Raw genomic sequence first — 24,013 nt, 5'->3', positions numbered from 1 at the left:
GTACGTCTTCCGACCTAAACGACCATAATACCCACAAGAACGTAAAAACAAGTGATTGCTTAGTGAAAGCTCGGGGGAGGTCATAAGACATTAGCTTCACTGTCATTGTTAAAATAATACAGGCTGAAGGTAATTTAACAGTCATGGTCAAAGAAACCATGACTTAATGTTGGGAATAGGAAACGCACACCGCCCATTCGTTGTTATGGTTACAACGTTAAACAGTTGTCTCTTTCCTCTTTCGACTCTGTGGCTGTGTAACCAATACAACAGCCAGTGTGTATCTTTTCTGATGTAAATACATTTTGATTTAATGGGGCAGTTAACTGCGCGTTGCTCAGTTTGTAATCAGTGAGATTTGCGTGAAAAATCGTAAATGAAGGGATCAAAAGAGGAATTTTATGCAGTGTGCAATTATAGTGTCAGTATTCCTCTTTGTTACAGTCCTAACTGCTTTGTGCTTGAACTCCAGATGGAAGATGACTCCATCTTTAATATGACTGAGAGAAGAGAATATCCTTTTCCTCCACCTTTGCCCAGTGGTGTTGAACCCTCAGAACTGTATCAAGTAAGTGTACCACATAGGTAGAGGTGCTTTAGAAGAAAATATTTTGCTCAGATTTGCCTGTGGTTAATTCAGCCCCTTTGCCCTGTTGTTTAACCTCAGATAGTCTCTAGGCACAGTCAGTATCCACCCATTCTACAGGGCCAGTCATGGATGCTGGCAGTGCCATTCAAAGAGCAACGTCCCCACCGGACTCCCACTGAGTCTATTGGAAACAACTACAGTCCACGGGCCCAGCACCTGAAAATGATTAATCTCAAGCATAGGCGACATATCCGTCACCAAGGGCCTTGTATCCTTTCAGTTTCTCTTTATATCAAAGATCTTTGTGACTAACAATAGCCTTTCTGATGCTCAATCTGATCATTCATCAAGTGGACACTGCTTTTTTACTTAATGGGCTTTTAGCTTCCACTCCACCTGGAAAAAAACAAGACATTACTCAAAGTAAAAGGTGATCATAGCCTCAAACCAGCAAATGTTATCAAAAACGTGTGTTTTTCATGAATCACTTAACCTGATTCATTAATATTTCCACAGGAATATATCGTCTCATACTTCAGTCTCATCTCAGGCAAAGCACAGTCCTAGAAACATCCCCATTCCCAGCAGCCCACCCATGAGTCCTGAAGAGCAGCTGGACATCATGCACGGGCAAGAGAGGAAGACTCAGGCAGAACCTAATGACAAAGACCTGGAGGCAAGTATCAGGGAATTCGGTTATGAACAAGTTGTTTACCGATTCAAGAGTTTTTGGGCATTCTTCTTTGGACACATTGATGATCTTGACTTACTCACACAGAGGTATATGTACTACATCAACAATGGTGTCCCTAGCTCAGTGCTGGCCCCCCAGCCGTGCCAGCAGATGATCAACATCAAGCAACTGCTTCCTCCTGACATTGACGATAGAAAACAACTCAGAATTTTAAGGGACGACTTGGAAGAGGAGGCCAAAAAAGATTATTACTTCACCCTCAAGAAGAGCATAGGTACGACAATAGTGACTATTTATTTTGCTTAATGTAGACATCCTTTGCATACACCAGTATCACATGAACACTGACTTAACAGTCTGTGCGAAACAAACGGCTTTTCTGTGCACCTGCTCCAACATTCTGCTGTACAATTAAACAGTGTTATGACATATATGACCATGTGCCCAGTGGACTACATTCTGATGGACCCATCTGAGCGCCATCGACTTTCGATACACAGCATCCCCAAGCCTTTTCCCAGAAGGGTGATTCGTGCTCCAGTGCCCTGGGGCGACAGCTACAGGGATGCCCACATGTGGCAAAGTCAGCATCTGTTTACTGTCAGTCCCATTATGCTCCAATTGCAGGATGTCTGGCTAGACAGGTAATAGGTTCTGTGGATTTATTGACAGTACATTATACTTTACTTGCATGAAATATATTGATACATTGTATATGTTCACAGACATTGAATATTAAGAATTGTCTGAAATGTAGAAGTCTGAACATCACAGTTTCAGCTGGTTAAAAGAAAAATGTAATCTTGTTGAAGATCATCTGACAGGGAAACTGACTTGTACGAATAGAATTTAACTCATTATCTTTTATCTTGTTTCAGCTTCTCATCCTTGAGATTTGTCAGATTGGATGACCTTTTCTCCGCCAACCTCCCCCTCCTCCCATCTGAGTTTGAAGAGTTTGTCCAGAGACAGTGCCAAACTACTAGAGATGAACTGGTTGAAAAGTGAGTGTTGCCAGTTTGCCAGACTGTCTCGAAAACAGGCAGCCTCTCGCTGAGACTGCAAGCCCGAAGACCAGACTTAATTATTGTAGCTTGTCTTCACATTGGCTTAGACCTGCAGCATGTACAGCGCCAAGCAATGAAATCCTATTGTACTGTAGGTGCAGGCTCATGTTTCCACCATGTCCACTTTGTCAGGCACATGTCACACTGCCTTTCAGGGGTCTGCTTACACTTCCTCACTTTAGGCTCCCATTGCATCTTTTGTTGTGTGCCTGTTCTATTTCATGTATGACCATGTCTGCACAAGTGAAATATGAGTTGCTGTCATTTGTAAAAATTAGTTCCTGTATGTCCGGTTTTGTGTTTGTAATTCCACCTACTTAGATACCTTTAATCTGCTGTGATACAGTTGACATTGCAAGCATACTCAGTGAATTCAGAAGACAATCTGTGTCTCTGTGGGGATTGGTAAATGTCAATAAACAAGATGATCGATAAATAAAGGACATAATATGCCAGTACAGTCAGCAAAGAGTGAGCACCATGTAATGCTTAGATGGTTAATTTATGTTTTAGTCATTCAACAAAAAATAAATTTACTCACAATAATATCCAACAAATTAAGGTTCATCCTCTTAAATAACGTTTGGGGTTTTGTTGCCAGTGGGTATATTTACTCAACAAAACAACCAGAAATTCACTCACAAGGATCATCTTCTTCTTTAAGGTGGCTGCCTCAGTGTGCTTCACTTTTTGTTACCTTTGAGGACCTGTGGTTGCCTCTCATGCCAAGGAGCAAGAAGGTGGCTCCAGTTGGTGTCCAGGAGTTCTTCAGCTGTGTGGCTGATCTCATGTCGTTGGAACTCCGAAGCCTGGTCATCCAGTCATTACAGGACTTGCTGCAATTCTTCATGATACACAAGGTTTCGACTGGCTTTTCAGTTGCTTTGTTTAATAAGGCAGTTTAAATTCTGAAAGAGAACTCTAGACTATGCGGCTGCTTTTCAGGCTTCTTCTGATACTACTGTGATCTGTTATCAACATGTGCACCGTGTTCTGTTTTCTGCAGGAGGGCAATGACTTTGGGGAGGTGTTTGATGACTTGAAGTACGTCCAGCCTCAGGTCCTGCTGGTTAAGCTACAAGTGGATGAGCTTCATATTAACTTTATTCCCAGCTTCCAGGAATGTTGGGAACTCACTCATAGGGCCTTCATGGAAATCATCAAGGGTGCTGAGAAGCTCCCAAGGGTACAAACTTTAATCTGCTTTTTTTTTTACTCTGATGTACATAGACACATACATGTATAAACATATTTTTTTTCCGCCAGGTGGAATGTAACCTCTTTCCTGATATCAAGAACTTGTACCTACGGACTGTAAAGCATGATGAATCGTTGGTTACAGACATAATCACCAAAGCCAAGGATGCTTTCTACAAGAACACCGTGGGTCCAAAAAAGTAATGATACATTAACTGCTTTTTGTATCATTCACTTTTGCCGATGTACTAGCAAGTGTATGTGAAATCCTTGAAATTCTAAAATCACATCTAATTCTTCAGGTATTTGGATGTATATCAAAAATACAACAGTCTACTTGACAATACAGCAAAGCAGGACATATCAGCATTCCTTAAAGAAAAGCACTCGTTAGAAGGATTTACATGGGTAACTCAACATTTCCATTTAAAAGTCACAATATCTTATGTTTTCAATGTATTTGGTTAATCAAAGTCATCTCTCCTTCTTTCAATCTTCAGAAAATTGAGAGCATGAATTCATTGTCCCAGGAGATTGGATTACTTCACGTTACGATACCCCTGTCCATGTTTTGTCTGTATGCTGGCATGCTGAACGATGACCTGCGTGGCCGCGTCGAGAGGCTGAAAGACAAACTCGTCACATTTAAAGTGGAGGAGAACCGTGAGCTTAACAAGGGGTAAGCGCTAACTAGCATACTCTGTGCATTATTTATGTTTGCGCATTTTGAAGAAGAACCATCAGCTGTCCTTTCTTTACCACCAGGATCTGTCAGAATTATGAGGAGATTACAAACACCGTCAGAGGCACCCCGAAAACTACGGAGGAATTGGTGTCTCTCAACCAGTACATTAAAAAAGCCAGTGATGTGACCATTCACAAGCTGATAGATGAGGTTGATGAGGCCACCTACCGCCTCAGCTTCCTCCTGGACTATGCCACACTGCCTTGTATGTCCTGTGAAACCTCTCATAGTTGTTTGCAATAATCGTCCTAAGAAATTACTCAGCTTTAAAGCTTCACTCAAGATATTTTTATACAATTCTCAGTTAGAATAAAGCAGAAGTCCAAATGTACCTATTTTTTTCTTTTGTTCTCTCTTCCTTAAGCTGATGATTTGAGGCTAAACGCCCGCGTTTTCCATTGGCCCAATCAGATTCGGACTGAGCTCGAAGACAGCAAGGCTCGTCTGGCCACCATGAGAGAAAAGACAGAGGAACATCTTCTAACAAGGTTACAAGACGAACGCTTAACAATTTGAATTTATCACACACCATACATTACACTCACACCGCCTTAAACATGAACCCTGGCAAATGAAACTGACAACTGCTGTATCTCTGTTTGACTTTTTCAGGATTGTGTACTTTAACCAGAGGCTAGAGGGTTTGGACCAGGAGATCCAAGCTTTTGCAAAGAAGGAAGTGATGGACATAGAGGAGATGAGGAACAATGTGGGAGATCTCTCTCAAATTACTGCCAACCTGGAGGCTGCTGTCATGGAAGTAGAGGTAAGAGACACTGTACTCTTACAGGTAAAGATTAAGCACTTTGTGATAAACCTTTTTATCTGAAAGTGCAGAAGCCATGCAGGTGGTTTTTATACCCAAACAAAACATAAACCTTTTTTTATCCTGAAAGTCGAGTTTCATAAGAAAGCTAGAAAATTCTTCTTCTTCTGTCATTTATACAGGATATCAACAAAGAGCAGACATTGCTAGAGAGGGAAAATACCCAGTTCCCAGTGCTGCAAACTTTGATAGCTGATAAACAGCCATATGAACAGCTCTGGAACACAGTGCTAAACTTTCAGAACATGTCAGAAGTATGGATGAATGGTAGGTAACTCAGATTTGGGAAACTATATTTCTATTTTTCACACCTTCAAGAGAGTGTGACTGTAAAAGCTCTAAGTGGCACAAATAATGGTTTATGCTCAGTTGTTTTCACATTGTTGTGCGTCCTTTATCTTTTGACTCCTAGGTCCTTTCCTGGGCTTGGATGCTGAGAAAATCTCTGAAGAGCTTGACATCATGTGGAGGACAACGCATAAACTGACAAAGACTTTCTCCAATCTTCGGGGGCCTTTGCGTGTGGCCAGAATCTTCAAAAGCAAGATAGACAAGTTCAAGCAGCACCTGCCCATCCTGACAACCATCTGTAACCCCGGCATCAAAGATCGCCACTGGGAGATGGTGAATTGAAGTTATTTACTTTGTTAAATCAGCTACATAGACATTGACACAGTATCAATGTAAGGACCTGAATCTGATGTGATCCATGAAGCTGATGTGAATAATTTATGACATGTTTGCCTGCAGATTAGCAGCCTTGTGGGCTTAAGTGTCAAACCGGATGCGGACAGCACACTGCAGAACATGTTAGACTTGGGACTTTCCAGCTTCTCTGATAAGTAAGACAGCATACTTACAGTAAATAACAAAATTCTGTGGCTTGTTAAAAAGTGATAAATTGTTTATATTCATTTTCACCTAGACTGGAAGAGATTGGAGCCTCAGCCAGTAAGGAGTACTCGCTAGAAAAATCTATGGAAAAGATGAAAAATGAATGGGCTGACCTACGGTTCTCTTTCTCTGCATACAGAGACACAGTAAGACAAACACATACACAATCACATGCTTTAACCTGAAATGCTCTCATTGTTGGTACAACTTTGTTCACTGCAAGAAATAAATTTGTCGTTAACTCAAACTGCCCTGGTATTTTCATGGAGAACACTGACAACAACCTGCATTAAAAGTCCTTCTTATTTTCCCCTAGGATACCAAAATTGTGTCGGCTGTGGATGACATCCAAGCCCTTCTGGATGACCACGTTATTAAGACGCAAACCATGCGAGGTTCACCTTTCATTAAGCCAATAGAGACTGTGTGTAAGGTGAGGCACAGCAACGCCCATCATACTTGGTCTTTTTAAGTGTAGGAATAAAATCTTTTGTTTTGTAGATCAGGGGTATGAATAGCAGACATCTGTTTTGAGAAGAGAACATTGATATCTTCTGCATATACATGCAAAAACAGAATGAGTAGTGTGTAATTACACAAACACGAGAGAATTGCAGATGGCTCACACATGTCACTCCTACTGCTGTATGGTTGACGCATGTGTTCTGCTGCACATGTTGTAAGAATGATCATTATAGCGTATTGTCTTTTGATTTTCAGTTTAAATACTTATTTGCATATAGCCGGTAAAAATCGTTTGATTTAAAGATCTGTCTGATTTTGTGGCAAGGAGAAATACAACCTTAATTCAAGTGGCGTGATCTGCATGAACACAGCCTCTGATAACTCTGTAAATTTACTTAAAATGGCTTGGGACAAGCTGTTTGTGTATTTTAGGTCAATGGAATTACTACACAGTAATGTCAAAATGTATTTTTTTTTGTACTTATTTGTACTTGCTATAGTTTCCTTTTCTAATACTACACTTTTGAATATTGTATTAGGTCATTTACTTGTCTTTCTCTTCTATTTTCTTTTTTTGTTACTGTCCTTTTGAGTGAGATCACAATTCCTTTTCTACTTAGATTTGGGAGGACAAGCTGGTGAGTATGCAGGACATCCTAGATTCCATGTTGAAATGTCAGGCCACGTGGCTCTACCTCGAACCCATCTTCAGCTCAGAGGACATCATTGCCCAGATGCCCGAGGAAGGCCGCAAGTTTGCCATTGTGGACAGCTACTGGAAGAATATCATCGCTGAAGCGGTAAGACCATCATGACACACGTTCTTCCCATTTTGGAAATTGTAAGTCTACCTCGTGCATTTTATTTTGACGTCAGTGCGATTATACTTATCCAGGTTAAGGATACACGTGTGCTGGTGGCTACAGACCAGCCCAACCTGCTGCAACGCCTGCAGGAGTCCAATGTGTTCCTGGATGACATCCAAAAAGGTCTCAATACCTATCTGGAAAAGAAGAGGCTATATTTCCCAAGGTCTTGACAAGTAGTATTTGTTCTAAATGCACCTTACAATTTTTATGACATTTTGTACTGATTACTGTTTGCATGTCAAACATATAAATGACACAGAGATCTTATCGAGTGTTTTTTACAGATTCCTCTGTTCTCTTCGTCATATTTCCAGATTCTTCTTCCTGTCAAACGACGAGCTGCTGGCGATCCTGTCACAAACCAAAGACCCCCTGTGTGTGCAACCCCACCTAAAAAAATGCTTTGAAGGCATCGCGAAACTGGAGTTCACTGAGGACATGGAGATTACTGGCATGATCAGCTCTGAAAAGGAGACTGTGCCCTTGACGGAAAAGATTTATCCAGCCCAGGCCAAGGTATAGAGCAGCGTTTGTGTATATAATTTCAGTAGTTGTTTCCTATGTTTTTATCCTATTTTTGTTTTCAAATTTGTATTTGAACATAGCGTGGTGAATCGTGTTGTAAATGACCGTTTTAGGGCATGGTAGAGAAGTGGCTGTTGCAGGTGGAGAACTTCATGCTCAGGAGTGTCCGACATGTCATCCATCAAGGAGTAATGCAGTACGAAGAGGTGTTTGAGAATTATCACTACTTACAGCATAATTCAGTTGTTGTGTATTTGACAGGTTTGTGTAGTATTAAGACCTAATGCCTACAGTGTTTTTTTTTTCACCTTTAGATGCCCAGGAAGAAGTGGGTGTTACAGTGGCCTGGTCAAGTTGTCATATGTGCCTCCTCTATCTTTTGGACCAGTGAAGTGTCAGAAGCTATCCAGACCAATTCTCTAAATGTCAGTCTTCAGATCCACCTGCTAAACAAGTCAACCTCTAAGATTATGAAATGCTGCTAGTTATTCCAATGTCTTATTATCAGTGAATTTATATTCCAAAGGCCTATGTGGAGAAGTGCAATGCCCAGATTGCTGACATTGTGGAGCTGGTGCGTGGGAAGCTGCCTGGAGGAGCCAGGATGACCCTTGGTGCTCTTACGGTGATAGATGTTCATGGTAATATCTAAATACTAAAATTCTCACATATTTAAGGAGAAATGGAGTTTGTTCTCTTCCATTTAACTAAAACTCATTTGTTGTTTTTTTTCTCTCTCCTAGCTCGAGATGTTGTCGCAAAACTGGCAGAGGACCGTATCTCGTCACTGAATGACTTTGCATGGATTTCGCAGTTGCGTTACTTCTGGGAGGGTGGAGACGTGATGCTGCGCATGATTACCACCTGCTTGAAATACGGCTATGAATATTTGGGCAATTCACCTCGTTTGGTCATCACACCACTTACTGATCGCTGCTACAGGTAACGTAGCTTATGCTTTAGGCTATGATTGAAAATCTACAAAGTAAAACATTGTGATAATGTTGTAATATGCTGCATAATTAGTGATTATAATGTTTATGTAAACTTCCTGAATGTAAAGTTAATTCACAATATGATTTTGTACTACACCAGGACCCTAATGGGGGCTTTGAAGTTGAACTTAGGAGGAGCTCCAGAGGGTCCTGCAGGAACTGGCAAGACAGAAACCACAAAAGATCTGGCAAAAGCTTTGGCTAAACAGGTACACCAAAGCTGTTTAAAGCATCTTTTTTTTTTTTTACTCTCATGTTAAAAGCTGTCATTTGTTTCTAGTGTGTGGTATTCAACTGCTCTGATGGTCTGGACTACAAGGCTATGAGTAAGTTCTTCAAAGGATTGGCTCAGTCTGGAGCATGGGCCTGCTTTGATGAGTTCAATCGTATTGAGGTGAGCTGGACTTTTACTGTACCAGTGAAATATGTCACCCTAAATACCCAAAATACCTTCTTGGCTTTAACTAAACAGTGGCTTACAATTAATTCCAAAAAATAAAAAGCAAGTGCTAAATATAATAATGTTGAAAAATTTTTATGATATAAACAATTTTGCTTCTCAGCTAAATGATATGGTAAAACTCAATCAGTCGTTTCTGAATTTTATCAAGGCAGAAATACACATTATTCTTTGTACCTAAGAAATTATTCAGCAAGCAACAAAGATTTACACTTTCAAACTAATGCTGTATTTATAGCTTGAGGAGAAATCTTTAGTCCGTTAATTGCGATCATGTGAGTGAAACGCTATTACTGCTGGATGATGATGGCTGATAATGTTAAAGGCAATTTCATTATGTTGTACAACTCATTGTAATACGTATTAATATAGAAATTCACATCGTAATGACACTAATTTCCTTCCATTTCTGCGTGTGGTCACAGGTGGAAGTACTTTCTGTGGTGGCTCAGCAGATCCTAAGCATACAACAGGCCATTGCCAAGGATCTAAAGACTTTTATGTTTGAGGGGACGGAGCTTTCCCTCAACCCAACCTGTTCTGTCTTCATCACCATGAACCCTGGTTACGCTGGAAGAGCTGAGCTACCTGACAACTTAAAGGTACATGTTAGGTCAAACTCTGATGAAGAATACACAGTTTGTAAAGGTTAACAATATAATAACATACCGTAGACAATAACATTCTGAATTGTAATACCTGCCAATCTTGTCTCGAAGGCCCTTTTCCGCACCGTGGCTATGATGGTGCCAGACTATGGTCTCATTGGAGAAATCTCACTGTACTCCATGGGCTTCATTGAATCTCGCAGGTAAAAGTGACAAATGTCATCCTATGAGCTAGAATTGGTCGGTTCATATACCAACATTTTAATTCCATCTTTACTGACAGTCTGGCCCAGAAGATCGTGGCCACCTACCGTTTGTGCTCCGAGCAACTGTCTTCCCAGTACCACTATGATTACGGCATGCGAGCTGTGAAGTCTGTGCTGACTGCAGCAGGGAATCTGAAACTGAAGTACCCCGAGGAGAATGAAAGCGTGCTGTTGCTTAGGGCACTGATGGATGTCAACATGGCCAAGTTTCTGGCACAGGATGTGCCACTGTTTCAGGTGTCAGATTTTGTACCATCTCCACATATAAGAGTTTGTTGTCAGTGCCAGTGCCTGTTAACTTGTAAGTCTCTTGCTGCTGCTCACAGGGTATCATCTCTGATTTATTTCCTGGAGTCGTCCTTCCCAAACCAGACTATGATCTCCTCCTCAAGGCACTCAATGACAACATTGCTAAAATGAACCTCCAGCCTGTCCCATGGTTCATTGGCAAAATAATCCAGGTATCTGGGAAAAGTACTGTTTTTTTTTATGGCTAAAAAGTAACAGTTCAAAGTCATAGATGTGTCCAGGATTTCATTTGTATCTGTGTATAGGTATATGAGATGATGTTGGTACGTCATGGCTTCATGATAGTAGGAGACCCTCTAGGAGGAAAGACTTCTGCTTATAAAGTTCTTTCTGCTGCCCTTGGAGACCTTTACAAAGGTAGGTTTTTGAACTTATTTACAATAAGCTTGAAAGCAATTTTCTATTTCTATTCTATTTTCTGTAAGCCTTTCATGCTCTCTTTTTCTTATTTAGCCAAGCTGATGGAGGAGTTTGCAGTACATTACTGCATCATTAACCCCAAGGCCGTTACTATGGGCCAGCTCTATGGCTGCTTTGATCCAGTCAGTCATGAATGGTCTGATGGTGTCCTGGCCACCACCTTCAGAGATCAGGCTATCTCCACGTCAGAGGACCGACAGTGGATCATCTTTGATGGACCGATCGATGCTGTCTGGATTGAGAACATGAATACTGTGTTGGATGACAACAAAAAGGTACTGCATTTTCTAAATCTCATTCTGCGGCTACATTTTATGAAGTTTGGTGTGAAAATTAATAGCTATTGTAAAGGACTTGATTAACACAATTCTAACAAGTATTCTTTGCTTTCTTCACTCTTCTTTGCCACTTCTAGCTTTGTCTGATGAGTGGCGAGATCATCCAAATGAGTGCCAAGATGAGTCTGATCTTCGAGCCTGCTGACCTGGAGCAAGCTTCTCCAGCTACCGTCAGTAGGTAAGTAGCCTACTTTGACATAAGACATGACCTAAGACATGTCTGGACAGCTGCTGGACGTTTGCATCGAAATAGAAAACATACATTTTGAATGAATATATTATGAATGTAAGTTTCTATCTAAAGGTGTGGTATGATCTACATGGAACCTCACCAACTGGGCTGGTCTCCTCTAAGAGATTCCTACATGAACACACTGCCAGAAAGTCTGAGCACTGAACACAGAGAGATGGTGAGATTGCAGATATATGTCTTAATGGTCTTATCTACAGCATTTAACAGATGCAGTTTATTCAAGGTCTCAAGGATATGATATATGTCTGCTTGTTTGGTATTTTGTCCCATAGATCATGGACCTGTTTGATTGGTTAGTTCAGCCCTGTCTAGACTTTATAAATAGAGAGTGTCGCTTTGTGGTGCAGACATCTCCCATCCACTTAGCCTATAGTCTAATAAGGCTGTATACCTGTCTCATGGGTAAGTAAGGATTTTGTTGATAATTACTAATCAATGCATCATCATATTTGTCCATGTGTATTAACTCTCCTGTCAATACCAGATGAAATTTCTGCGCCAGAAACCAATATGTCCAGCCAGCAGATAACCATGTGGCTGCAGGCTCTCTTCTTATTCGCTGTTGTCTGGTCTCTTGGTGGAACCATAACTGGAGACAGCCGGAAGAAGTTCGATGTCTTTTATCGTGCTCTGATCGCAGACATGAATGATGAGCACCCTCGGCCAAAGAGTGTCAAGCTCAAAAAGAACAATATCTTCCCTGAGAGAGGTCACACATTTCTATAGTAGTTATGTACATAGCTACTATACCAAATAAATATCTGCCTTTTTAGCAGTAGCAATGTGTGATGTTTACTTATTGTTTTGCAGGCACTGTCTATGACTACTATTTCCATAAGGATGGACAAGGACAGTGGAATGTCTGGACTGATTCAATCACAAATGAAGAGAACATCATACCAGCTGGAGCCAATGTGAGTGCATTTACAGGTTACTGTCGGTTAAAGGACCACAGTGGGGAGTCTTTTTCCCTGAAACTCTTTCTTTTTTTTTTTCCCCCTACCAGGTGTCAGACCTCATAATTCCCACCATGGAGACAGCTTGTCAGCGCTTTTTTCTTAACACTTACCTTGCACACGAAATACCCATGCTCTTTGTAGGCCCCACGGGCACTGGCAAATCTGTCATCAACAAAAGCTTCTTGGTAACGCTACCTAAGGAGCAGTACATGCCAAACTGCATAGACTTTTCAGCCCGCACCTCAGCAAATCAGACCCAAGACATCATCATGGCAAAGCTGGATCGAAGGAGAAAGGGCGTGTTTGGACCTCCTATGGGAAAGAAGTGTGTCGTCTTTGTTGGTAAAGACAGTTGCATGTACTGTTCTTATTAGTAGCTATTATTAAATTGTGATATTACATGTTGAGATATTAATAGTTATTACTGCCTCTTCTGCACAGATGATCTGAACATGCCATCTAAGGAAATCTATGGTGCCCAGCCACCAATCGAGCTGTTAAGACAGTGGATTGACCACCACCATTGGTATGATAAGAAAGACTGCTCTGTGCTGAACATAGTGGATGTGCTCTTTATGTCTGCAATGGGGCCTCCTGGTGGTGGAAAGAATGACATTACAGGTATGTTGAATTGAATACTTGTTCTTCATTGAAGAAAGTAGTACCCATAAGGTTCACCGTGATTAACAAAAAGTTTGAAATGCTAGGCCGCTTCACTCGTCACTTGAATATCATCTCAATTGACTCCTTTGATGATGAAACACTGACCAAGATATTCAGCTCCATTTCTGACTGGCACTTTGCCAATGGGTTTGATGCCTCTTTCTACAGGTAACTTATTCGTTTATTTATTTATTTGGATGTTCTTATACAGAATAAGGCTATAAATTACCTTTAACATGATGTCATGTGTTGTCTTTTGCCCTAGGCTTGGCAAGATCATGGTTCAGGCCACCATGGCTGTCTATAAGGCCTCTATGTATAGCTTCCTCCCCACCCCATCTAAGTCCCACTACATATTCAACCTGCGAGACTTTGCCCGAGTGGTACGAGGTGTACTCCTGGCTCCACACACACACATGCAGGTAAGAGTGACGACAGTAGTGAAATGGTTAAATTTCTTTTAATGTGTCTTCTTCATGTACATTTAATTTTCTCTTCTATCAGGATGGAGATAAACTGATCCGCCTGTGGATTCATGAGGTCTACCGTGTTTTCTATGATCGACTTATAGATGACAATGACAAGGAGACATTTTTTACCATTGTCAAAGAAAAAACCTCACATTTCTTTAAACTAAGTTTGGAAAAGGTAGATATTTTAGTATTATACATGCTCCCAAAAATTATTTCTGAAAAGTTAAGACATTCTCAACTCGAAATAGTATAAAATAATAAACCGCAAAAGAAGCTTCAACTTTGTGTACTGTAGAGTTGTCTATATTTAAAGCTGCACCTTCTGTGTTTAATCTTTCACCTTTCCTGTTTTTGTCTAGCTCATGAGCCACCTCAGCCCAGATGGGAATATAGTAGATGAAAGCATTCGTAGCCTGTTCTTTGGTGACTATGCAAAGCCTGATTCTGACATCAAGGCTTATGATGAAATCACAGACTTGCAGGCATTGCAAGAAGTGATGGAGTTCTACCTGGACGAGTACAACAACTGCAGCAAGGCTCCTATGTCCCTTGTGATGTTCAAGTTTGCTATTGAGCACGTTTCCCGCATCTGCCGTGTGCTGAAACAAGACAATGGTCACCTTCTGCTTGTTGGTATCGGTGGTTCAGGGCGCCAGAGCACCACTAAGCTAGGCACCTTTATAAATGACTATGTTCTGTTCCAGATTGAACTGACCAAAAACTACAGCATGTCAGACTGGCGTGAAGACTTGAAGCGGATGATGCTCAAGGCAGGCATTGAGGGAAGGAGTCTTGTGTTTCTGTTCAATGACAGCCAAATAAAGGATGAGGCCATGCTGGAAGACGTCAACATGCTGCTTAACACGGGGGATGTGCCTAACATCTTCCCTGCTGATGAACGTGCTGGCATCATTGAGAAAATGCAGGGTATCGCCCGAATGGAAGGCAAAAAGATTGAGTCAACTCCACTCTCCATGTATAACTTCTTCATTGACCGCGTAAAGGCCAACCTTCACATTGTGCTAGGTATGCACCTTTACTTGTCCTTTCTGATTTAAAAAAAGGATTTAGATTTTTGACTAAATACTTGAAAACATTGCATTCTATAGCCATGAGTCCCATCGGTGATGCATTTAGGAACCGTCTTAGGATGTTTCCCTCCCTCATCAACTGCTGCACCATTGACTGGTTTCATGCATGGCCAAATGATGCTCTGGAAATGGTGGCCCACAAGTTCCTAGAGGATGTGGAAATGGAGAGTGACATCAGACTGGAGTAAGAGGGAAAAAACAAATGCAAAATAACAGTAAATTTTTCTGCTGCTCAACAGTGGACATGGACTTATTTTTTGTTGGTCTGTGCAATTTGCTAACACTTTGGGTTTTTGTGCTCCGTCTAAGGGTGGTGGAGATGTGCAAGACCTTCCAGACATGCGTCAGGGATATGTCCGAGACATACTTCTCCCGACTAAGGAGACACAACTATGTCACACCCACCTCCTACCTTGAACTCATCCTTACCTTCAAGACACTGCTCAAAGTTAAGAGGAATGAAGTGGACACTGCAAGGAACCGCTACATTATTGGTCTCCAGAAACTGGAGTTTGCTGCATCTCAGGTGATGCACTCTGTCAAGTCCTGAAGTGTGAATGTATGATATTGACCATTTTCAGCTTACTTTATGTAACTGTGTGTTTGCAGGTATCAGTGATGCAGCAGGAGCTCACAGCCTTGCAGCCAGAGCTCATCCAGACCTCAGCTGAGACAGATAAGATGATGGTTAAGATTGAAGGGGAAACAGTGGAAGTGGACGCTAAGAAAGAACTTGTATCTGCTGATGAGAAAGTGGCTAATGAAGCAGCAGCTGCAGCCAAAGCCATTAAGGTATTAAGGAGCAATGACAAATTGGCCAGTGCACATATGTGAAATTTCTTCATGTGATGTGCAGATCTCTGTGCCTAAAATATATCTGGTTTGTGACAATTTACATATTTAGACGATGACTGGTTTTGATATGACTGTGTTTCAGGATGAATGTGAGGGAGACCTGGCAGAAGCAATGCCGGCTTTGGAAGCTGCCCTGTCAGCCCTGGACACATTGAAACCGGCAGACATTACAGTAGTGAAGTCAATGCAGAACCCACCAGGTCTAGTCAAACTGGTGATGGAGTCCATCTGTATTATGAAAGGCATCAAACCTGAGAGAAAACCTGATCCTAGTGGCTCAGGTAAGATCACAAATTTGAGAGAATTTCCATGTGACACACCTTTTGCCAAAGATGTACTTCACACTTTTGAAATATAATATTGTCAGTTTAATACACTAGTACTGTTTAAAACCAATATGATTTTTTTTGCAGGTAAGATGGTTGAGGATTTCTGGGGCCCCTCTAAAAAACTCCTTGGAGACCTGAAGTTTTTGGAGAGTCTCAAAGCCTATGACAAAGACAATATTCCTGCCGCAAACATTAAGAAAATCAGAGATAAGTTTATTGAAAACTCTGACTTCCAGCCATCAGTTATCAAAAACGTGTCCTCGGCCTGTGAGGGTCTCTGTAAATGGGTGCGGGCAATGGAGGTGTATGAGCGTGTAGCCAAGGTTGTAGCTCCTAAGAAGGAGAAACTGAAGCTGGCTGAGGATGAGCTGTCTGTACAGATGGAAATGCTTGCTGTTAAAAGAGCTGAGCTAAAAAAAGTTGAGGACAGACTGCAGAGCCTGAATGATGACTTGGCAGCCATGATTACCAAGAAGAAAGACTTGGAGGACAACATTGAACTGTGTTCTCAGAAGCTGATCAGGGCCGAGAAGCTTATAGGAGGGCTGGGCGGGGAGAAGGATAGGTGGACAGAGGCTGCAAGGCAACTTGGGATCAGGTAGGAATTCATTTTCTGTGAATTCATTTTCGTATGTTTTGATATTGAATATGTGTCCTACTGTGCCTGAGATTAATCATATTTGTACTGTCATTCTCTTTTACAGATACACCAATTTGACTGGGGACATACTCCTCTCCTCCGGAATTGTGTCTTACCTTGGGGCTTTTACAGTGGATTACCGTACAGAGTGCCAGGAACAGTGGCACATCCTGTGTCAAGAGAAGAAAATCCCCTGCTCTGAGGACCTAACCCTCAGTAGGACTCTGGGAAACCAGGTGGCCATCAGGGCATGGCAGATTGCCGGACTACCAGTGGACTCCTTCTCCACAGACAATGGTATCATTGTGTTTAACTCTCGTCGGTGGCCTCTAATGATTGACCCTCAAGGTCAAGCTAACAAGTGGGTCAAGAACATGGAAAAGGCAAATAAACTTGCTGTTATCAAACTGTCAGATGGAAACTATGTGAGAATTTTGGAGAACTGCATCCAGTTTGGGACCCCAGTCCTTTTGGAAAATGTTGGAGAGGAACTTGATCCAGTACTGGAGCCTGTGTTGCTGAAGCAGACCTTCAAGCAGCAGGGTGTGGAGTACATGAAAATAGGAGAGAATATTGTGGAATACTCCAAAAACTTTTTGTTCTATATGGCCACTGGACTGAGAAACCCTCATTACCTCCCTGAAGTGGCTGTGAAAGTATGTCTCCTGAACTTTATGATCACTCCACAAGGCTTACAGGACCAGCTTTTAGGGATTGTTGCAGCTAAAGAGAAGCCTGAACTGGAGGAGAAAAAGAACCAGCTCATCCTTGAGAGTGCTGCCAACAACAAACAACTGAAGGAAATTGAGGATAAGATCTTAGAAGTGCTTTCCTCTTCTGAGGGGAACATCCTGGAGGATGAGACCGCTATTAAGATCTTGTCATCCTCTAAAATGCTCTCTGAGGAGATCTCTGAGAAGCAAAAAATTGCCAGTGTCACAGAGAAAGAGATTGATGATACTCGCATGGGATACCGTCCAGTGGCAGAGCACTCCTCCATCTTGTTTTTTTGTATCTCAGAATTGGCCAACATAGAGCCTATGTACCAGTACTCCCTGACCTGGTTCATCAACCTCTACCTTTCCTCCATCGCAGAGAGTGTAAAGAGTGATGACGTTGCTGAAAGAATCAACAATATTGTTGTGCACTTTACCCTCAACATCTACAATAATGTCTGTCGCTCACTTTTTGAGAAAGATAAGTTGCTCTTCTCCCTTCTGCTCACTGTAGGCATCATGCAGGGTGGGGGCAAGATTGACGATCAAGTCCTACGTTTCCTCCTAACTGGTGGCATTGCTTTGGATAACCCCTATCCTAACCCTGCTCCAGAGTGGCTGTCTGACAAATCTTGGTCTGAGATTGTCAGGGCCTCCAAACTTCCAAACCTAGACGGGTTATTTGCACATGTCCAAGACAACATTCCCAAATGGAAAAGTTTTTATGATTCAGGAAAACCCCATGAAGACCAACTGCCTGACCAGTGGAGTAAGTTGGTGGGACTGGACAGAATGGTCGTGATCAGGTGCTTCAGGCCAGATAAACTGGTTCCAGCTGTGCAGGACTTCATAGTGGATAACATGGGACAAGCTTACATAGAGCCACCGACCTTTGACTTGGCAGGGAGCTACAAAGACTCAAACTGCTGCTCCCCTCTCATCTTTGTGTTGTCACCAGGATCAGACCCAACAGCAGGTGATTTTTCAGTCACGTTCCTTCTGTATAGTTAAGCTACAGCGTGGAACGTTCGTCTCCCTCCTCTGGCAGTTGCAGTAATTATACAAACACTGCCAATGTACATGTCTTTGCCATTGGTCAGTTGTTGTCTGGAGGATCAGAAAATTTTCCAGTTCACACTAAACAAATGTCTCCACAGACGGTAGATTTAAAACTCTAGTTCATGAAGCTAGTGCACTTAATCAGTTTAATGTGGACTCAAGGGCTTGAATGTAACAGTCCATTCAGTTATTTATGGAAATGTTCCGCACTGTAGCTGTTATACACTGTTGATCCACACCACCTAGTCAAACTGATAACACGTGTAAAGTAGTGTGAATGAGGTGAAGTGACCTTGATTTTAGTTTTGAATGCTGAAAAACATAAAACTGAAGTCTTTCATTTCTCATTTAGGCCTGCTGAAGTTTGCAGATGACCTACAAATGGGGGGCAGTAATACCAAAACTATTTCACTTGGCCAAGGACAGGGCCCAATAGCAGCACAGATGATTGACAAAGCCCTCAAGGACGGCACCTGGGTAGTACTACAGAACTGCCACCTGGCCACCAGCTGGATGCCCGCTTTGGAGAGGATCTGTGAAGCAACCATCACCCCAGAGAACACACACCCTAGGTTTAGGTAACAGTCATTTTAACTGAAACACACATTTTACATCAGTAACATCATAAAAAAAAAAAAAAAAAAATGTAAAAATATGTGTCTGTGCTCTTTTCCTCAGGTTGTGGTTAACTAGTTACCCGTCTGACAAGTTCCCAGTCAGTATCTTGCAGAATGGGCTGAAGATGACCAACGAGCCTCCTAAAGGAATTAGAGCCAACCTGCTACGCTCCTACCTGAGTCACCCCATCTCTGACCCCGACTTCTTTGACAGCTCCAAGAAGCAGTCCATTTGGCAGAAGCTCCTCTTTGGTCTCACCTTCTTCCATGCTCTGGTGCAGGAGAGGAGGAACTTTGGACCTCTGGGTGAGAAATAGAGTAACTGGACTTGGTGTTTGGTCCTCCTTCCGTATAAATAAACTTGTTTTAATTGTGGATCAATTTAAAATAATTACATTGTATTATGTACCGTTGTCTTTCTCTATATCTTTCTTCAGGTTGGAATATTCCTTATGAGTTTAATGAGTCTGACCTGAGAATCAGTATGAGGCAGATCCAGATGTTTCTGGATGAGTATGACGAGGTACCACTTGAGGCCCTCACATACCTTACAGGTAAGAGTTTTACAGCTGTTTACTCAACAGGGCATGAATTTACACCTATTAAAAGGTGTAAGGTGAGATTCTGAGAAGGCACAGTAGGTCATCCTTGAATCACAGGCTGATCTACCCTAAACCTTAACTAGAGACAGTTCAGAAACAAAAGGGAAGTCATTTTCTGTATTTATGTCAGGTGGATATTGCCACTACCCCATTCCTTCTACTTGCAAAATGAAGAACTAAACACAAGCACATATACTGACCAATTCTTCTGTACCCATACTCATCAAACTAAATAATGGATCCATTTTTTACAAACCACATATCTTCCAATAAGTGTGACTTTTTCAGACAGCCAAATTAGTGTTAACCATAGTGTTAATTGGCTTGTGGCAACCAAAGCCTAACTATGTTAAAATTTAAAGCTGGTGTCAGCCAGCAGTAGCTTAAACGTTGTTGGCTGATTGCTGTGTATCTAAATAACATAAATCCATCCATCCATCCATCCATCAATCCACATAATGTTCATGACACTTCTGACAACGTCCTCTTAGGAGACAGGAAGTCTATATCATTTTATATCTTTCAACCAGCTTATAATGCGTGTTTGCCTGAACCTTAAGGCAGGTTCTTTTTCTGTGTGACCTTAATCACAAATATCTGTCCCTCTCTTTTTTGCATATGTAAAATTTGTATAATAGTAAAATGCTTCACATTCGACACAGCCTGTCAAAAAGCATGTCCTCTCTGGTTTTACTTTTGGCTTTTTCTGTTCTCAGGTGAGTGCAACTACGGTGGCAGGGTGACAGATGACAAAGACAGACGTCTGCTGATGTCGCTCCTGTCCATCTTCTATAGTTGGGACCTGATAGAGAAGGAGGGCTACCACTTGTGTGAAGGAGGACTGTATTATGTTCCTGCTCATGGCCCCTATCAGGTACTGTCAGAGCTGTGGTCAATTAAGTAATTCATGCTACACTGCCATAAACATCATTATCAGTACTGATATTATATGAATCAGCTGTTTTAAGTCCTTTATGGGCTAAGTAAATATAGGCTTGTATTTTAAAAAGAGCAGCTTTGCTGTAATATTTGGGGTTGCAGTGCTGAAGAGCAGTGTTATGAGTAATTCTGTAATTATCTCATCTAACAAAGAATGGATCTTTTTCTTCATTCCAGACATATGTTAACTACATTCGAAGCCTGCCAATTTGTGCCGATCCTTCTGTGTTCGGACTTCATAGCAACGCTGACATCACCAAGGATAACCAAGAGACCAATCTGCTCCTGGATGGAGTACTGCTGACTCTGCCCAGGCAGTCAGGCGGCGGGGCCAAGTCTCCTCAGGTATACATTGTCTGGAGCACTCAGACTTTCATTTTTAATTTTGCCTCATGTTTAATAAGCTTTGCGTTGTTTTCTCTCTTTTTGCCATAGGAAGTGGTAGATGATCTTGCAGAGGACATCCTGTCTAAGCTGCCAGCAGACTTTGACATACAAATGGTGATAGATAAATACCCAGTCATGTATGAAGAGTCTATGAATACTGTTCTGAGGCAGGAAGTTATACGCTTCAACAGGTAATAGTAACTCTGAGGTCATGCAATTACATCAGGATACAAAAATAACTAATGAGCCCTGTTTACTGATCTCACTGTGCAGAACACACTCTTACAATTAATGCATGATCACTCTCCTTTCTTGTCAGACTTACAGATGTTGTGCGTGCCAGCTTGATAAATATCCGCAAAGCTTTGAAGGGCCAGATTGTTATGTCTTCTGATCTTGAGAGCGTCTTTAACAGTATGCTGGTGGGCAGGGTGCCCGCTATGTGGGCAGCCAAGTCGTATCCTTCTCTCAAGCCAATGGGGAGCTACGTGACTGATCTGTTAGCCAGGCTACAGTTCCTTCAAGTAAGAATTATAATTGCTTTGGGTCACATAGACCTTGAGTACATTTGAAAGTGACTGCCAAGAGGATTGTATTATAGCAAGTATAATAGCATATATGTAAAAAATTATATATTCAAAATTAATATAATTGAAATTCTAGTTACAATGTATTGGCAAACATTTAATAATACAAATAAAGCATCCGTTATTACAACTTTTTTACATTTTAATATTGTAATACCTATGCATATGCTTGTATGTTGACAGGATTGGATAGATAACGGCCCACCCACAGTCTTCTGGCTCTCTGGGTTTTATTTCACACAGTCCTTTCTTACTGGAGTGTCCCAGAATTTTGCCAGGAAGTACACAATCCCCATCGACTACATTGGTTTTGAGTTTGAGGCATGCACCTCTATTTTAGTGCCATATTAAGCCACAATAATTAGAGGATGGATTTTATTCATACTCTTACTTGTGTTCCAGGTGACCAAAGAGGAGACCCACATGGAGGAGAAGCCAGACGATGGAGCGTATGTTCAGGGTCTTTTCATGGAGGGGGCTCGCTGGGACAGGCAGAACATGGTCATCGGAGAGTCTCTCCCCAAGATTCTCTTCGACTCTTTGCCCATCATCAAGCTGAAACCAGGAGAAATGTCAAAGTTTCAGCACGAAAACATTTATGTTAGTCCTGTTTACAAAACCAGCGCCCGTCGAGGGACCTTGTCCACCACTGGACACTCCACCAACTATGTGATGTCCATCGAGCTGCCCTCCGACAAGCCACAGAAACACTGGATTAACCGCGGGGTTGCGTGCCTCTGCCAGCTGGATGACTAAGAATTGATATCAGGTGATTACATTTTTTGAATTAGATTTTTTTTTTCTTGTCCCTTTAAAACAAACTAAACAAACAAAGATGTCACATACAGTGTTCTGTGTGCTTGACGCTGTCATAGAGTCTGGAATCCTTATCAAAAGGACTAAGCAGATTTAGCAGGATTTACTCAGGGTGTATAACAACCTGCAATCCGTGTAAAAACTATTACATTTCCTTAATCCACTGTCATTGTTAATATTCAGATAATACCGCTAACACCGACTGTGTCTCAGGACAAATGTCTTCAAAATAAACTCTACTCGTCTGTGTCCCACACAGCTCTGGGGATGTGTAGATTTTTAAACCAAAGACACTAAGAGGAGTGTTTTATATGGACTGTGTACAGGAACTGTGAGCGTTACACAATGATCAGAGCTTGTACTGGTTTATATTAGCACTCTGATGGACTTTTTATTTGTATTTTCAATGTGGTTTCTGTTTTTCCCTCAGTGTGGTGGTTAAAGGCTACTACTTGAAAATAAAGCAATCATAAGGTCACAACATCTGCGTGTTGCCATTGGTATTTACAGCTCTCTTAAAGTGATTTTGAGATGATGAAAATTGCTCTGAGTTTGCTGCTATGACCTGTGTTCTCTAGGCGGACTGCCCACGTTGCTAAAGTCATCGGTGTGCTCTGAAATGACCACTAGATGGCAGCAAAGGTGTACCAGGATTCCACTGGGGTTTCATTTTTGGCTTTTAATGAATGTCTTTGCACACTACATCTTCACTGGGATCCAGTCAGTACAGTTTCTACACATACAACAGAAACATATATATATATTCATCAATTTCCTGATGTGAAAGTTGTGCATGAAGCGAAACGAAAGGGTGGAAAATCCAGGGGAGAATCACCAAGAATGGCCCAGTACGACTAAATGACTAAATGAAAGGATGGTTTTGACGTTAAAATCCTACAGTTTCACATCCTCAGCTCGATAATAGAAGGTGGCTGGTGAGTGGTGCTGTCTGGCTTTATTTGTGTCAACTACGTTTGATGTTCTCTTTAGTCAGCAGTGGTGGATTTGAACGTAATTCATTTGACATCTGAATTCAGCTGCTGCACCATCACTTTATATGGGCATGAAATACTGCAACCTCAAATCGTGATATTTCAAAAAAAAATGCAACTGTAAACTTAGTGGGAGGTGAGTTCAGTAGTTATGGGAGTCATATTTGGCCTCACGCCTGCTATAACCCTAGAGTTATGTTGGAGTCCAGCTCCAGCTTTGTCCTGTTTTCATAAAAAGACAAATTCTTAAGAATAATCCCACAAGGATGTGATCAGGCTGAGTGTTCCAACGCTATGTAAGCCTCTGCCACATCCCCACAGGCCTCCTTTAGCTAATGTCCTCCAGAAATAGGCCCCCTGGATAACTAGATGATTGCTTCCCTTTAATGAAAATGTCCAAAGTGAACAACGTAGACATCTCTTTCGACACTTAATGGGAGTGTGACACCTTTATTTACTCTGTATTGCATTACACAAATTCTGCCTCAGTTTTCTGAGCAACAACACCCCAGTGTGAAGCTTTCATTGCAGTTATTACATTATGTTAATGCAGAGCTGATAATGAATTGGAAGACTCTCCTGTTTCTTCAGATAAGGTCGCCCTGAATTATTAACTTGGTATGTTTTATTATGGGGGTAATCACACTGAAAATGGAGAGAACTTTCATCACATAAATCACAGCCCGGCTTTGTGTCAGTGGATGATGCACTGACCTTGTCCTACGCTGGGTGTCAACAATCAAACCATTGTGCGGAGCATGTTTGTCC

General features: G+C 41.6%; 1 protein-coding gene across 1 annotated transcript; it reads left to right on the top strand.

Annotated features, from left to right (window-relative positions):
* Positions 1–197: 197 nt before the first annotated feature.
* On the top strand, positions 198–22,193 carry dnah3 (dynein axonemal heavy chain 3; the record flags this gene model as incomplete). The annotated part of the gene is made up of 59 exons (XM_084562632.1): positions 198–568; positions 668–868; positions 1,140–1,265; positions 1,368–1,557; positions 1,633–1,927; positions 2,162–2,287; positions 3,015–3,246; positions 3,357–3,536; positions 3,617–3,737; positions 4,022–4,226; positions 4,313–4,521; positions 4,657–4,780; positions 4,905–5,058; positions 5,241–5,385; positions 5,531–5,742; positions 5,869–5,960; positions 6,044–6,158; positions 6,329–6,445; positions 7,098–7,277; positions 7,373–7,509; positions 7,661–7,862; positions 7,985–8,077; positions 8,186–8,296; positions 8,398–8,512; positions 8,615–8,813; positions 8,967–9,075; positions 9,147–9,260; positions 9,752–9,928; positions 10,046–10,137; positions 10,218–10,437; positions 10,527–10,661; positions 10,755–10,866; positions 10,963–11,204; positions 11,345–11,445; positions 11,572–11,677; positions 11,793–11,922; positions 12,005–12,229; positions 12,331–12,434; positions 12,527–12,821; positions 12,921–13,100; positions 13,187–13,310; positions 13,408–13,564; positions 13,647–13,790; positions 13,975–14,641; positions 14,725–14,890; positions 15,016–15,232; positions 15,316–15,498; positions 15,644–15,842; positions 15,975–16,488; positions 16,595–18,222; positions 18,658–18,883; positions 18,984–19,228; positions 19,360–19,476; positions 20,241–20,398; positions 20,641–20,808; positions 20,899–21,041; positions 21,170–21,374; positions 21,621–21,758; positions 21,840–22,193. Exons 1-59 carry the CDS (start codon positions 377–379, stop codon positions 22,191–22,193), a joined length of 12,168 nt encoding a protein of 4,055 aa, XP_084418758.1. The 5' UTR covers positions 198–376.
* Between the last annotated feature and the right edge of the window lie 1,820 nt (positions 22,194–24,013).

This window comes from Chelon labrosus (assembly GCF_963514085.1).
Source record: "Chelon labrosus genome assembly, chromosome: 16".
Lineage (NCBI taxonomy): Eukaryota > Metazoa > Chordata > Actinopteri > Mugiliformes > Mugilidae > Chelon > Chelon labrosus.
Note: the sequence above shows the minus strand (reverse complement) of the source record. Positions and strands in the feature narration are given on the sequence as shown.